At 47.9% G+C, this 16,727-nt stretch overlaps 1 protein-coding gene across 1 annotated transcript; it reads right to left on the reverse strand.

Moving 5' to 3' along the window:
* Positions 1 to 12,113: 12,113 nt before the first annotated feature.
* On the reverse strand, positions 12,114 to 15,936 carry LOC127297405 (voltage-dependent chloride channel 1, chloroplastic). Its single transcript, XM_051327712.2, has 4 exons — positions 15,163 to 15,936; positions 13,393 to 13,560; positions 13,098 to 13,304; positions 12,114 to 12,712 (listed from the first exon to the last, which is right to left on the reverse strand). Exons 1-4 carry the CDS (start codon positions 15,931 to 15,933, stop codon positions 12,509 to 12,511), a joined length of 1,350 nt encoding a protein of 449 aa, XP_051183672.1. The 5' UTR covers positions 15,934 to 15,936; the 3' UTR covers positions 12,114 to 12,508.
* Between the last annotated feature and the right edge of the window lie 791 nt (positions 15,937 to 16,727).

A 16,727-nucleotide genomic window follows, 5' to 3' on the forward strand; every position in this document is an offset into this window, starting at 1 on the left:
TATTTCAGGGTGAGTACAAAATCATGTTCCTTCTACCTATCAGATGTGTGCTACTGTCAGAAACATGATTGTGTGCTAATCTTTTTACAGGATTGCATTGGGGCTATTGATGGTACTCATGTCACTACAAAGGTACCGAGATCAAAGTCTGCAGCATTCCATGGGAGGAAGCACTACACCATTGCTGCATTGAAGAACAGGTTCAAAGTCCTTGACCAGAAACTGTTCCACACGTTTGACACTCAGGTAAAGCTGGTCCTTTCTTTGCTGCATTCTTCACAACTGGATCCTAGGTTGGGGCGAGGATAAGTTCTTCGAAGAGGTTGTCACTTTTGATGAAGAGGCCATGGCGTGGAAGCAAGCGATGATGCCTGGAAGGTGAAGAGGCAAGAGTGGGCAGACGCAATGTGGGAAGCCAGAGGCAATACCACCATCTGAGAAGAAGTGAAGAACAAGAAGTGAAGAAGAAGAAGAAGAAGAAGAAGAACCCCTATGATCCCCTATTTCTCGAACCCTTTTCGATCCCCGTATGTTGAACGACCCCATTATGATAAACTGCAATTCGTAGTAGCGAGGGAGCATCGTGTTATGAACTACCATTCGTAGTAGCAAGGGATGATTTCGTGAACTGATTGCAACTATCATGAACTGTGATTTCTGTGTGATGGGAGGTGAGAGCATGGCGTAAGGCTACCCGTCATAGAGAAGAGGTAACCGTAGACATGCCTGGATGGTACCAAACATGCCTAATATCATCTACATCGAGATTTGGGCTTGGCTGCAGGCAAACAAACAGAAAGTTTTTTTTGGCCCAGCCGATGCAACCCGATCTACCAAACAACAGACCAATTTAGGCACGTGGCTCATTCTGAACGCACATGTGTGCTTGCACGGCTGCGCCAGTGAGCCACGAATTAGGCCCAGGCAACCAAACGTGCCCTAAGTAATAGCAATCTACCATATTTTGGCATAAAGTAACAGGTCATTACCAATTTTACCATTTTTTCAAAAAACTACCGATTCAAAGGCACATCGTTACAAATTGCACTAATTGACATCTAACAACATTTTGATGGCAGTCCTGTCTGGTGGAGCCAGCTGTAAGAGCTGGCGTGGCTACCAACGTAGAGGATGAGCAGAGTTAGAGGTAGGTCCCACTTGTCAGCCACCCATTTTATTTCCCATCTCCTTCCTCCCGTCTCCCTCCGACCTTATTGTGGGCTTCCTCCCGTCAACCAGAGGCCGCCGCTCGCCCTCCCCTTGCCCACCATCCTACGAACTCGTGCCCGCCCTCCCCTTGTCCACAGTCACCTCTAGGCGGTGGTGGTTTGGGTAGAGCGTGCCCGTGTACCAGGTAGAGCGGCGACAAAGGCGCCTCTTGTTCCACCCAACTAAAAATCGCCCTCGGCGAATTTGCTGCCATTGACCAACACCAAACCGACACATCTACCTCTCGTGACCGCGGCCGACCAGCCCTTGGCGCGCAACCATTCCCATCGAGCGGACCGGATCTCCCAACCGCGACCTCCGGCGCGCCGCCAATTCCTCGAGCATACTGGATACCTTAGCACTGCCGACTGGAATCCCACGGCCCCTCTTCCGCCTCTCGCCTAGGAACGCGTTGTAGGACATATTCGCCCCATCAAGTCCAAGTCGAGGTTGAGATGCATAGGGAGACGCGGCATGGAATTCGCCGGAAGGAGGGCGTGCGGGGAGGCCGGCGCAGGGGGAGGCGATCACGGAAGGCGCACGGGTGAGAAAAAGAAAAGAAAAAAGGAACAAAGAGGTGGTCATATGGTACTGTTCTAGAATCTCGAGTACTAGGTTTTGTGTGCACCTTCCCCGTCGAATCTGCGGGACACGTACGTGCCAAGTACGTTAGCGATTCATTAATCTGTTCACGTATAGTTCCACGCATTGCATAGCATCGCACGGGTGGATCCATACGCGAGCAGCGACCTCTCGTTTCATTTTGCGCGCGCATTGAATTGCTTGCTTTGTTTGCGGACTCGTACTACCTCGAGTTGATCAGATCCACCTTGATGCCAATTGTACTACTTTCTCCGTTACATAAAAAAATATTTAAATTTTGTTAAAATTAAGATATATTTACTACTACATACTAGTATTTAGATGTATCTAGATTTTAATAAAGTTGGGACACTTTTGATAGGTTGGAAGGAGTATTTGTTTTTGTCCGTCATAGTCATATCGCGATCAACGGATAGAAATGAAGCGGCATCCTCGTTTTGTCTATTTGGGTTGGAGGCCAACCCAACGAATAGGCGTATCTTTTTTTTTAAATGACATATTAAAACGGAATATATATAGGTTGAATAAAGCAGAAACCATATAAATATAAATAAACCAAAACGTAGATAATGCCGTTGCTGCCTAATCCTTACCAGCCATGTCGATGAAGACTACGGCTAGGCGAAGTTGTTCTGCTCTGTGCTAGCTCAGATTCACATAGCATGAAGGTGAGGCCCTCCTACTTTGCCAAGTGCTATAGATCGCTCTAGCGATGGCCAACTTAAGGGTAGCTCGGCTCAGGTGGATGGCGGAAGCTCATCCTCCTTCTTCACGGCCGCCTCCAACTCCTTTCTCAATATGTCATTGTTGCCGATCAGCGGCTCCTGGTCCATGGCACCGTCATCCTTGTCGTGCAAGAACTCGTCGTGGCACTACGGGTTGTATTTCCACGACTCATAAGTGTCCAAAGCATAGGAGTTGGAGACGTACTCACAGTCGTTCCACGGGATCCGACGGTGCCCTCCCACCGCCATCAGATCTCATCGGGTCGCACTTGTCCTTCCCTTTGCATGGGTGGCACCGGTACCCTCCATGCTTCCACGTGCTAGCATGTGGGAAGATTACCGTCCGATGATGGCACTATTGACCCCATCTCCTATAGATGTCGAGTCTCGCCGATGGGGACGTATTGCCGTTTCGCTGGGTGCAGCGGTTACCACCACGAGGGAATAACTTCTTTCGAATCCCCCGATGGTGCGCCATGACCAACGCTCGATGTCGGTTCTGGGCCTCTGGTGTAGCAAGGCTCGTCTAGGAGAAAGCTTGAAAAACTAGGCACTTGTATAAGCTGCGATCAGAAAATCATCGACTCCAGAAGAAGCTACCGACCACGATCTTAAGGATCGCCACCCCTGGAGAAGCTAGCACTGAGGTGAGCTAGAGAGAATCTCTACTCTGGCTAGACATAGATGGAGGACACAAAACTCGGAATTTCCCCCATAGAGTTGAGTTTCATCTGGCGGAAGAGAAACTTGGGGTCACCGTCCGGTGAGTCTATTGGGGGGCGACGAGGAGGACGGGGAGGGGGCGGAGAGGTGGCGGCGGAATCGCCCTGGTAGGGTTGGGCGACGCCGGACTATCCATATGTTATTGTTTGATTTCATTTTCTCGTTCATGACACATTTTTTTCTTAAAAAGCAGTAGCCACCATTTTTGGTGAGCTCGTTATGTTGGCGGCCACGATTAAGAAGCATTTTGGTCCCATAAATAATGGCCTGTGTTAAACACGACTTGAACCAAACTAGACAGGTGTGCTGCGAGACGGACGGAGCAGCGGACAGCAAGTGAGACGGCACATGGCACGCACGTGGTCCCACCCGGCAGGCCGGTGTGTGCGCGTGGGTCCACCGCCCAGCCAAGCCAGCAACTGCACATGCCTTAAATGCGGCCGCTCCGACCATGCTTTAGTCTTTTTTTTTTCTTCCTTCTTCTTTTGCTTTGGCTTGGCTTGTGCCCCGGCTCGCTAATCATCATTTTCGATTACTCTTATCTTAATCCTAATCTCACTTGCTCATCGATGAAGCAGCAGCAGACATGAGTAATGATGAAGCGAAGTGGTGAGGTGGCAGACAGAGACAGGAATGATTGGGGCGTTTACGTATGCCTCAATCAAGCCGCACATCTGAACTCGCTTTGCCCCAGCATCAACCCAGCTCTCCAATCATTCGGTCCAAGCTTCAGCTCCACATCCATTCATCCTGCCCTACTGCTTTCTCACATTACGGCCAACTTTTGTCTCGCGGGATGCGCGCGGCGTCATCGCAACGCAGTCACGTTTCTTCACCCCTCGCACACGCCCGGTTTTTTTTTTTTTTTTTTGACTCTTTTTTTCTTTAAGCGACTCTCATGGGATCGATTTTCATTTAGGAGATAACGAAAACAATACAGGCTCTTTAAGTAGCAGAAAAGAAGACAAATTTGACTCTGGATGAAACTAATTTCTCTTTCACGCCTCTTTTTTTCGATAAAGTGTGTTTTATTACTTTAAAAGGGTTTAAGTATTAGGTTCGGCCTCTGCGTAGCTAAGATACACACCCCAGATAGTGACGAATATATAAATGTCGGTACAAAACGAGTGCCAAAAGAATGAAGCCAAAATTGTGCCCATCGGGGCCAACACAATGCGACTCCAAAGCACCAAGCCGCATGGCGTCGAAGTGAGGTCGGCGCCAATGGCAATGGCTTCGAACATTTTTTGTTCGCGTCGACCTATACAACTACGACTCGATATTCGTTGACACCAAACCTACCGATCAGATTCTAGAATAGTTTTGATGAAAGTTCACACAAAAAAGTAGTTCTGTCTAAGGATTAGATTTGTCGAAAATAAAACAACGTACTTGTTTCAAACGGTAGGCCATTGGGCAATTGCTCACATCTGTGAAACTGGTTCGCTGCCTCCATTTACATAGGTAAGCTCGTTTTTGGTGAAGATGGATTTCTTGCGTTGTTTTGGTGGTGCTTGGTTCGCTGTTATAAGAAATAGATCGCTATAGCGGGACATTTTTTCGGTAATTCTTATCTTTTTTTTGGTGGTATGCATTTGTATGATCGTTAGGGCAATGTATTGTTGCAGATATTGGGTGTACTTTGTATCTTTACGATATTAATATATTCTTTTTATAAAAAAATGATGTTATATTCAACACCAAAATTTCCGGTATTCTTCTATCCATCATCAAGCGAGAGCAGCAAGGGCATTCTTCTATTGCACTTCCTCATATTCATATTCTTAATACCCCGCGAGAAATAACGCATTGTTTCTAAATTGTTTTCTAGGAATTCAAGTGAGAGCGGCAATGGCATTTTCTTATTGTACTTCCTCCACTCATTTTGTTGCTTTGCTACATTACTAAGAGCATCTCCACCGGCGAGCCTAATAGTGCTTTCAATAGTATTTTGGTGGCCGGCGGTAAAATTAGGCTCACACCGTCACCCACAATAAACGTCGGTAACCCCGTGTCGGTCCCTACGCGTTGGGCGCGAATCGGGTGTGTCGACGCCTCGCGCCATGTCAGATTCTAGGTGCAGGACTGCCATGACAGTGACTCAACGTCCGGCGCCATCTAAATGCGACCCTCGTATACTCTGCGATCAGTTGTCGATGAAGCCACCAGTTCTCCACGTGCAGACGCCGCCATAAATGTGGCGCCTCGAATGCTCTGCGGCGAGTTGGCTCCGCCTGTTTAGTGCGCCCTCCGCCTCACCAGCCTCTCCACCACCGACGCTCTCCTCACCACCACCGACGCACTCCTCTCCAAAACAATGTCGCGGCGGCTGGCTACCACGTACTCGATGCTAGGTTGTAACGGCCGTGCACCGCCATGGCGCCGCAACCAGGACCCAGCCACAGCCGCCGCCTGAGCCCGTGGCCCCGTCACATCCTACCGCCGAGTTCGAGCTACCGGACTTCAACTCCGACGACTCCCAGTTCGACGAGTGGAATGAGGTGTTCATCGCAGGCGCAGAAGCCGATGCGGCGGAGGAGCTGGCACAATGGGGCGAGGACCTGCAGGTCAATGGTGACCCGGAGCATGCGGCGATCTTCGCCTCCTTCAACGCGCAGCGCTTCCGGAGGCTCAACGACGAACAACGCGAGTATGTCAAGCATGTTTCTGGAGAAGATGTTTTTGGAGAAGATGGATTTCTTGTGTTGTTTTGGTGGTGCTTGGTTCGCTGTTATAAGAAATAGATCGCTATAGCGGGATATTTTTTCGGTAATTCTTATCTTTTTTTTGGTTGTATGCATTTGTATTGTCGTCATGGCAATGTATTGTTGCAGATGTTGGGTGTACATGGTATCTTTGCGATATTAATATATTCTCTTTATAGACAAAATGTTATATTTAAAACCTCCCCTCACATCTAGGCCGGTGGGTATTTTTTTCTTAGATCTCGCAAAAGGTTTAGACATGTATCAGTTTTTTAGATGTCGTAAAGGTACATCCATTTTAACATCAAGTAATACGAATCGGAGAAAATACTAGGATTGATTTCAAGAACCATGTAGAATCGCATGGTCTAACAAGTTCTGTAGGGATTCGTAGCATAGAAAACAAAAATTTTCCTACCGCGAGAACGCAATCCAAGCCAAGATGCAATCTAGAAGATGGGAGCAACGAGGGGATGAACGAGACTAACCCTTGAAGATTTCCAAAGCCTACAGGAGGAGGCTCTCGTTGCTGCGGTAGACGATCACTTGCCGCTTTCAAAAGCGCGTAGAAGATCTTGATGGTGCCACAATCGGGCAGCACCTCCGTACTCGGTCACACGTACGGTGTTGATGACGACGTCCTTCTCCCCGTTCCAGCGGGCAGCGGAAGTAGTAGATCCTCCTCGGAATCCCGGCAGCACGACGGCGTGGTGGCGGTGGTGGTGGAGAACTCCGGCAGGGCTTCGCCTATGCGCTGCGGGAGTATTATGTGGAGGAGGAGAGGCTAGGGTTTGGGGAGAGGGGGTGGCTAGGGCGCCGGCCATGGGCAGCCCTAGGTGGTGCGGCCAAGAGTGGCTGCCCCCCTCCCTCTCCTCCTCATTATATAGGTGGAAATCCCCAAGAGTTGTAGTCCAAGTCTTCGAATAAGACCCCAACAACAAAACCTCCCATAGGTGGGAAACCTACTCAAGGGGGGAGTCCTACCCAAGGTGGGACTCCCACCTTTCCCTTAGGTGGGGTGGCCGGCCACCTATGGTGGAGTCCACCTGGGACTCCACCCCTTAGGGTTTGGCTGGCCATGCAAGGTGGAGTCCCTTCGGGACTCCACTTTCCATGGTGATTTCTTCCGGACTTTTCTAGAACCTTCTAGAACCTGCCATAAATGCACCGGATCATTTTCAAACTTGGAATATGACTTCCTATATATGAATCTTATTCTCCGGACCATTCCGGACCTCCTCGTGATGTCCTGGATCCCATCCGAGACTCCGAACAAAACTTCGAACTCCATTCCTTATTCCATATCTACTTAAACGACATCAAACGTTAAGTGTGTCACCCTACGGTTCGCGAACTATGTAGACATGGTCGAGATCTCTCTCCGACCAATAACCAATAGCGGGATCTGGAGATCCATAATGGCTCCCACATATTCAACGATGACTTAGTGATCGAATGAACCATTCACATACGATACCAATTCCCTTTGTCACACGATATTTTACTTTTCCGAGGTTTGATCATCGGTATCACTCTATACCTTGTTCAACCTCGTCTCCTGACAAGTACTCTTTACTCGTACCGTGGTATGTGGTCTCTTATGAACTTATTCATATGCTTGCAAGACATTAGACGACATTCCACCGAGAGGGCCCAGAGTATATCTATCCGTCATCGGGATGGACAAATCCCACTATTGATCCATATGCCTCAACTTATACTTTCCGGATACTTAATCCCACCTTTATAACCACCCATTTACGCAGTGGCGTTTGATGTAATCAAAGTACCTTTCCGATATAAGTGATTTACATGATCTCATGGTCGAAAGGACTAGGTAACTATGTATCGAAAGCTTATAGCAAATAACTTAATGACGTGATCTTATGCTACGCTTAATTGGGTGTGTCCATTACATCATTCATATAATGACATAATCTTGTTATTAATAACATCCTATGTTCATGATCACGAAACCATGATCATCTATTAATCAACAAGCTAGTTATAAAGAGGTTTACTAGGGACTCTTTGTTGTTCACATAACGCACATGTATCAATGTTTCGGTTAATACAATTATAGCATGGTATGTAAACATTATCATAAACACAAAGATATATTATAATAACCATTTTATTATTGCCTCTTGGGCATATCTCCAACAAGTTCAACCAAAGACTGATTTTATGGATAAGACTAAACAATTTATTTAACACACACAACGAATGTGGAGAAAGAAAAGATATAAGATGATGATGCTATAGTCATTTTAGGTAGGTAGGTTATAGGGCGACTTCTTTTGGGCTCCTGCTTATGCATAAGCCAGCTTATAGGAAATGGTGGGGAGAAACTGTGGTGGGAAGAAGCTCGTATAAGCTAGTTCCTCCTATTTTTTTGGGTTTCTAGAAATTTGGCTTATTGACGTGTTGAGTTATGAAATGTCTGTAATGTCCCTAAAATTGGATTGTGTCCTAAATAAGTTACAATACCATACATATGGTAGTTTTTAGTGAAAAAAAAGCTATAAATGAATCAACAAAATTTTGGAAAGTCTAATAATAATTAAAATATGGTGTTATAGTATAATTAAGTACATTCCAAAAATATGGTGTTATAGTATAAAATATGATAAAAGATGAGCAAATGGTCATGACAAATGCTAGTTCAAATCAAATAAACAAATACAGGTTTCTGGGAGATACAAGTTCATGGCAAATAGACCTTTATTATCAACCAAATGTTATACAAAACCACCCATGTACATGTACAGATTTGATATTGAAAGTGCCCAGAATCATAGTGTGCATGGACTGAAATTAAAACATAGTGTTCATGGACATATAGATCATAGTGTCATTCTGGACAGAAATTAAATTAGCAGCAATAACATATATCACGACATTCTGGCCAGAAAATTGAACTATCACAGCCATGACCATCTACACAATAGCATGAACAAACTGACATGAGGCAGAGGGGTCGTCATCGAGTGGACGAGATGTTAACCTGCGGCGGCGGATCGAGGAACTTCCTCGGCGGCGGCGGCGGATCGAGGAACTTCCTCGGCGGCGGCGGCGGATCGAGGAACTTCCTCGGCGGCGGTGGCGGATCGACGAACTTCCTCGGCGGCGGCGGATCGACGAACTTCCTCGGCGGCGCCCGTCCGTGCTGCGGGAGGATAGCCGACCGTGAATAGCTCTGGGCCGGATCCGGTAGCGGCGAGGGGAGGGGTCAACTTCGAGCGGCGGGGGCGGCGTCGGCGGTGGTGGAACAGCGTCGGATTTGGTGCTGCGGCTGTGCAGGTCGCGTTCAGGAGAGGTGACCGACTGGGAGAGATGAGGTGCGTTTCCCTTTTCATTTTTTTTTTCTGGATTTTTCTGACGGACAACCCACTTCGGAGTGGCATTTGCTGTAAAATGCTCTGAAATCGAGGGTCAGGTTGATATACCGGTTCGGTTTCCTCACGGAGAAGCTCGGGAAACTGGTCTCGCCCAGTTTCTCGATTTGCACTGCCCGCTCGCTTCTCGGTCAAAATAAGCCCAACATAAGCTGGAGAGTTCTTTTGGGCTTGTCCGATTTGGCATCTAGAAGCAGCTCTAGAAGCCCAAAAGAAGTGGCCCATAGCTAGGTAGGAATATATATAGTAGTATTATTTTATACACAAAGGCTGATTACATTTGGAAGCAACACATGACGTGGTGCCCTGTTTTCATAACTTGTACAAGGAAGGATATATGGTGGATTGGGTGACCGAACCTCGGCCCGCTTTGCCAAAAGTGGGCTACTCAACTTTGGTCCCTCCCTTGGGCTTGTGCCTTCGAAAGGCATCCTAGCTTGCAGACGCATTCATCCAGAGAGCCAGCCAGGACAATCGTGCATCGTCAGCTAACTTGATACCGGAAATTTAGGATCGATCGCATATCTGCTACTATGCCATTTCCTCTATCCATCATCAAGCGAGAGCAGCAAGGGCATTCTTCTATTGTACTTCCTCATATTCTTCATACCCCGCCAGAAATAACGCATTGTTTCTAAATTGTTTTCTAGGAATTCAAGTGAGAGCGACCCTTCTTCTATTGTACTTCCTTGACTCATTCTGTTGCTTTGCTATGTTACTAAGAACATCTCCACCGGCGAGTCCAATAGCGCTTCTAATAGTATTTTGGTGGCTGGCCGTAAAATTAGGCTCACACCGGCACCCACAATAAATCGCTAGCACGGTTCCAAGCCCAATAAAAACGCCGACAACCCCATGTCGGCCCCTACGCGTTGGGCACGAATCGGGTGTGTCGACGCCTCGCGCCACGTCGGATTCTAGGTGCGGGATCGCCATGACAGCGACTCAACGTCCGGCGCCATCTAAATGCGACGCCTCGTATGCTCTGCGACCGGTTGTCGATGAAGCCATCGGTTCTCCACATGTAGACGCCGCCGTACATGCGGCGCCTCGGATGCTCTGCGGCGAGTTGGCTCCACCTGTTTAGTGCGCCCTCTGCCTCACCAGCCTCTCCACCACCGATGCTTTCGTCACCACCACCGACGCTCTCCTCTCCAGAACAACGCCGCGGTGGCTGGCGACCACGTACTCGATGCTAGGTTGTAACGGCTGTGCACCGCCATGGCACCGCAACCAGCACACCAGCCACAGCCTGAGCCCATGGCCCAGTCGCATCCTACCGCCGAGTTCGAGCTACCGGACTTCAACTCCGACGACTCCGGCGACTCCCAGTTCAACGAGTGGAACGGGGTGTTCATCGTAGACGCAGAAGCCGATGCGGCGGAGGAGCTAGCACAATGGGGCGAGGACCAGTAGGTCAACGGGGACCCGGAGCAGGTGGCGATCCTTGCCTCCTTCAACACGCAGCGCTTTCGGAGGCACAATGACGAACAACACGAGTATGTCAATGACGCTAACTTCGAGCGCGCCGTCGAGATCTCGCGCTAGCGGGCGGACACGGAGGAGGCGGGTCGTCTCCTCATGGCGGCTGAGCAGCAGAGAATTCTTGAGCTCAACGCTCAGCGCCAGACTGAGGCAGCCACCCACGAGCAAGCGAGGCTCGCCCAGAACGAGAAGTCTCGCCCGTGGCTAGCGGTGTTGAGGGGCAGCGCTGCCCGCAACCTCCAGCGTCCCTAGCAGCCATGCTCCACTGCCAAATGCGCGAAGAAAGGACAGAGAGGCAATCACAGGGGCAGGCGGCAACAAAGGGGAAGAATGACACGAGGCAGGCCCGTCTGGCACCCAACCGACGGCCAATTTTAATTTGCGGTTCAAGTTTCAGTCAATGCCATGTAAATTTGAATGAAATTTCGCAGTTTTATTTATATTTTCTTGTTCAAAGTTTTTTGGGGGAATTTTATCGCGGTTGCTGGTGTGTGCAACAACTCCCCAAATTGGGGAGCAGGTGTCGGCATCCCCATAGGCTAGTGCCAGCGTAGGTGCCGGCGCCTATTTGGAGGCCACCGATGGAGATGCTCTAAGTCACTAAAAGGGAGTGATGTTTTAGCACATGGGAGCATATGCTTCTTTTGTTTTGAAATGCATCTAAAACATATTTTAAAATATTAAAAAAGTTGAAACAAAAAATTCGCGCATACGTAGCTACTCGTTTCATGAAAAATCGACTTGTTGAATGGCACGTGTAAGAAAGACAACATCCAGTGCTAAAAATAAGGTTTTTCACAGTAATTATTATTTTTTTACATAGAGCATAAAAATTATCGGTTTTATGCAAAATTTGACTAACCCACATACATTGTAGAAATGTACATGCATAATTTTTTGTTAAAAAATTTAAATATGATTTTTTTTGGTAGAGGGAGTATATGCACCCGGTTTCCGTGTAGTTAGTATTTGTTACTGTATTATTTTTCATCCCCCCTCTGTGTAAGGAAAAATCACTTGTCCATTACCTATCAGCTCCACATGGCTCAATTTTGCACCTCTTACTCTTAGTAGGTCACGGTTTTTAATTATTCCCTCATATAGATAGTACTCAGTGGCGTTTTCTTCTTAGCAGTGGTATCCTTTTTCAATACCAGAGGCTGAAAAGGCGAAACCACTGCCCAGGAAAATGGTCAACCATTGCCTCTCCTCAATTCTTTGAGGATGAACTTGTTAACCATTAATTGATAGTACACAACACAAAGTAACTCCAACGAATATCAGTAGGCTAAATATTGCTTCCACAGATACACGTAGGCATAGCTCACCAAAACTATATACAAACTACGATAGAGCTACATCCCTCTTTATTGTAGATGCACGAGATGCTGCTGCCTGTACACCTTACCTACTCAAGTGACCAGTAGCTGCACTACACTACAACACCCCCTCACCACACCACTTCATTCATCCTACTTCGCTGAGTTTACTCCATCCTCCACTCAGCCACAACGAATGCACCAAATGGACCTTCAAAGTTGTTGTTCGTTGCACATCATCTCTACCTGGAAGTGGGACTGCACTGGGAATTAAGGCATGGTACAGACAACGAACAACTTGGTTGCTTCCAAATGTCATGCTTGAATAATTCGCTACCAGCTCAGTCGACCTTCACTTGCTCAACTTTGGCGCCAGCCCAGCCATTCTGCGGAAGCCTACCGCGTCTGCGGGCCTTGGTCTTGGCAACCAGTCGCTTGCGAACCGAATCTTGCACCGACATCATGTCATGCATGCTGTCGTGGAGCTGTTTGCACTGCGCGTCGAGAGCTAGCATAGGGAATGGTTCCTCGATAAGAACACCGACCTGAAATGTACTAGGCGTTATGGTGTTGGTGGTATAGCACAGGTAGAAGGAAGGCGGCAATACAAGTAACTAATGGGAGGAAGCAAATTTGAAACACTGCAAAACAAACAGACAGAGCAGAAATAGCACAATGTTTATTATCCTCTTGAGCATCAGGAGTCTGCATAGTAGGAGCATACTAAAACTTAAGCAGAACAAGTATGAAACATATTAACTAGTTGGATCTAAATTCTATTCTATACAAAGTTCAAAAGAACCATATATAAGCTTATTGGTCAGCATACATACATGTCACCCGGAACAGTTTGAAGCATTTAGCTAGCATATCACTATTCATGAACAGTTTGAATTTTTTTGTGTGGGGTGAAAATAGGTAGAAACTTACTTCCTCAATGCAGAATAAAGAGGCGGCACTGACAAAAGTAGCTGGAACGACTATCCATTTACATTCATTCCACAGTATTATTGGAAGTGTAAGATGCCACAGAACAAGAAACCTTGAAGTAAGTCTAGTATACGACAGAGGAACAGGAATCCCAATGATCTGCTCACAGACACAGATTCCTTCAAGAAAATAAGACAGTTTAGACTCCTACAACCAAGAAAAGAACTAGCATTAGGATACAGATTATATCATGAATTTTGAAAGGTTTTGTAGAACGATCAGACAGAACGGTTACCATGACGCTCCGCCTATGTTCCTCAAAATCTAGCATCTGAAGACTCTGCGAAATGAACTCAATGATACAACGAGGTCGATGTTTTGAGCTTAGAACGACATTCAAATCATCCTCTGAGAGCAAGCCCTGAAGGTCTTTTCTTATGTCAGAGTTGCTGGTTATATGACACTGAAACAAAAAAAAAATACAACTGTAACATTAATTGCAGTACAGGGGAGAGGAGGGAAACAAACAGTGACAGTTTAACAGCTATTTAAGAGACTGGTCCAGTCATGCTTATATGCTAGGTACAGAATATAAACTGAAGCATGTGCAGGAGTGGGATGAAGCATTATGAAGCATCTATTCATAATGAATTTCACACGAATCTGGGAAATCAATTTTGTCAGGACATGATCCATTGCTGGTGTGGTGCACATCAATGTAAGCAGATCAAATTATAAGGACATATCACAATTCGCAAGTAGATGCACATCAATGTAAGCAAATAAAATTATACAAGACATATCTGTTCATACAGCCTTCATTCATCTCAAGCAAAACTTTCGCTGGACAGGCATAACGACCAGCAGCATATCCAAATTACATGTACCACTTGAAATGAATGAGTTAATACTACTCCCTCCGATCGATAATACTTGTCGTGGTTTTAGTTCCACGACACTTATTATGGATCGGAGGGAGCAGCATTTTCAGGGAAGCCTAATGATACCAAGTATGTACTGATTTCAGTAAAATCATAAGAGAGTGCATTACGGTACACTACGTGCGTGTTCATAGACTCTTCATTTATGTCAAGCAAAAGCTTTTCCAGGAGAGGCATAACGAGCAACAACATATCCCAATGACAAGTACAAAGCACTATCTATAAGGACATATCCATCGCAGGTACATATGCACATCAATGGAAGCAGAGCAGATTATACAAGCACATGATGAATTGCAAGAGCCAAAATGTACCATTTGAAATGAATGAATTAACAGCATTTTGAGGGCAGTTTAGTGATACCAAATCTGTACTGATTTCAGTAAATTCGTAAGATTGTGCAGTTTTGTACTAATACTAAATCTGTCTCTCACCTTGAGCAGTTCTGAACAAGTTGTGCAGGGACAAAATTAGTTGCAAGATCCAAGACAAAAGACTTGAAATGAATGCATTAATGCAGTTTCAGGGTAGCCCTTACCAAAACATGTCAAATTTCAGTAAAAGCATTGTCCCTTACACTACACTACATTCATGCTTGTAGTTCCCTTCTTCATTCATATCAAGCAATGCTTTTCCAGGGACACAAGCATAACGAAATAAATTCACTCGTGCAAAGCTTCGTGTCCTTAAAAGTAGTAATGACTGCTACTACACACGATCGTTGCAAGTAGGTGGACATTAATGTAAGCAAATCAAATTATAAGGACGTATCCGTCCCAAGTAGATGCACATCAATGGAAGGAGAGCAAGTTGTGCAGGGACATAATGAATTGCAAGAGCCAAGACATGCCACTTGAAATGAATGAACCAATTGATGCAATTCCAGGAAATCTGTACTGATTTCAGTTAAGTCATAATATATGAGAGCGTATTACAGTAGTACTACAGTACACTACTACATGCATGTTGATAGATTCTCCATTCATTCCAAGCAAAAGCTTTTCCGGGACAGGCATGGCCACGAACAGCATATGGCAATTACAAGTGGTACTTGGAACAAAGGACGATAGTAATGATTCATAAAATCGAAGAAATTAACTGACACAGGTTCACTCATCTCTCACCTTGAGGGCGACGGGGAATGCGAGGATGTAGTTGAGGAGCGCGCCCCTCCCGAGCTCCTCGTCCCCGCCGCTGTGCATGACCATCCCTGCGAGCTCGGCGGCTCCGGCGAGGACGCGCATCCATGCCTTGCGGCCCTCATCAAACCTGGCGTAGGATGCCTCGGTGCGGAAGACGAGGAGGAGCGCGAGCGCGGGGGCGGTGAGCTGGTAGGGCAGGGAGGAGGCGGTGAGCGCGTAGTCGGGGACGAGCGTGTTGTAGGTGGCGACGGCGGCGGCGAAGGCGGTGAAGGCGGAGACGGGCGGGACGAGGGAGAGGATGACGCGGGAGGAGAGCGAGGAGAGCAGGTGCCGCAGGTGGCGCAGCGAGCTGCGGTGCTCCCGCCACTGCGCGTGCGTGTAGAGCGCGCGCTCCTCCCGGATGCGCCGCTCCGAGACGGCGTCCGCCCAGTCGGGGACGGCCGTGAGGAGGGAGAGGAGCGGGTTCGGGGACGGGGGTTTGGGGAGCTGGTCCGGGAAGCAGCGGGCGACGTGGAGGTGGTGGCGCGTGGGATTGGGTGCCGCCCGGTGGTGGTGGCGGCGCGGGGAGGGCTTTGGGGGCGGCGGCGCCGGCATGGCCGGGCCACTGGCGGCGCGGGGAGGGGAGGGGAGGGGGAAGGGGGATTGATTTCTTGGTCGGCTCACGCCATGGCCGGAGTGGCAGAGCGGGAGTGTGTGGCGGAGGAGAGGATGCGGCGCGCCCTTCGCCTCAGCCTGGTTCGCGGCCACGTGCATCTCTCCCAGGATCAATCGGACGGCTATGGAGATGCCACGTACTCCTAGACTCGTACTTCAGTCTGGGAGGCCGACCATCTTTAAGTCCAAGCGACACAGGCGAGAATTTTTTTTTCTGAGCAACCGGCATGGGCACTGCTTCTTGCATTTCCAACAGACGCGCTATATCGGTCGCGCTCCAAAAAAACCGCCGGTATAACGCGCGGGAGGGAATCAGGCGCTCCAGCAGGCGCGGTAAATGGCGCGGCGCTGTAAATTTTTTAGAGCGCGCGACGTTTTGCACAAACCGGAGCGGCATATCTTCCGCGTCGGCTACAGCGCGCGGCATCGCTCGTCCAAGCGAGAAAAAAACCCCGCGCTGAAACTTCCTCTTCTGCGTCGCCGCCCGAGCGCCCAATGACATGGGCATACCCTTCGGGTACCCATTATTGGTATACCTGGATTAGCTCGGCCCAATATGGAGAGAAGGCCCAGCAAGGCAACCCGAAGAAGTAGTCGACTAGGACTCTTGTAAAACCCTAGGCTGGTTGCATATATAAAGCTAGCCAGGGCACCCGAAAGAAGGTGGCCAAGACATAGACAACAGATAGACATAGAGATAGACAACATACCTCCGACTATGGCGGCACCCTGTAAACACATCTATGATTATATACTGGATTACTAGCAGCACGTAGGGATCCTCCACCGAGGGGACCCGAAGCTGGGTACGTCGTGTGCCTAATCTCGCCCCCGGAATCTCCATCGTCGCTCTCCCGAAACCCTAGTCTACAATACGTAGGCATTGCCGAGGT

This window comes from Lolium perenne, chromosome 4 (genome assembly GCF_019359855.2).
Source record: "Lolium perenne isolate Kyuss_39 chromosome 4, Kyuss_2.0, whole genome shotgun sequence".
NCBI classification, from domain to species: Eukaryota; Viridiplantae; Streptophyta; class Magnoliopsida; order Poales; family Poaceae; genus Lolium; species Lolium perenne.

Coding starts and splice junctions, on each gene's coding strand:
- LOC127297405 (XM_051327712.2), bottom strand. CDS start 15,933: ATGCACGTGGCCGCGAACCAGGCTGAGGCGAAGGGCGCGCCGCATCCT. Junction 13,561..15,162: donor CATTCCCCGTCGCCCTCAAG/GTGAGAGATGAG, acceptor TTTTTGTTTCAG/TGTCATATAACCAGCAACTC. Junction 13,305..13,392: donor AACATAGGCGGAGCGTCATG/GTAACCGTTCTG, acceptor TCTTGGTTGTAG/GAGTCTAAACTGTCTTATTT.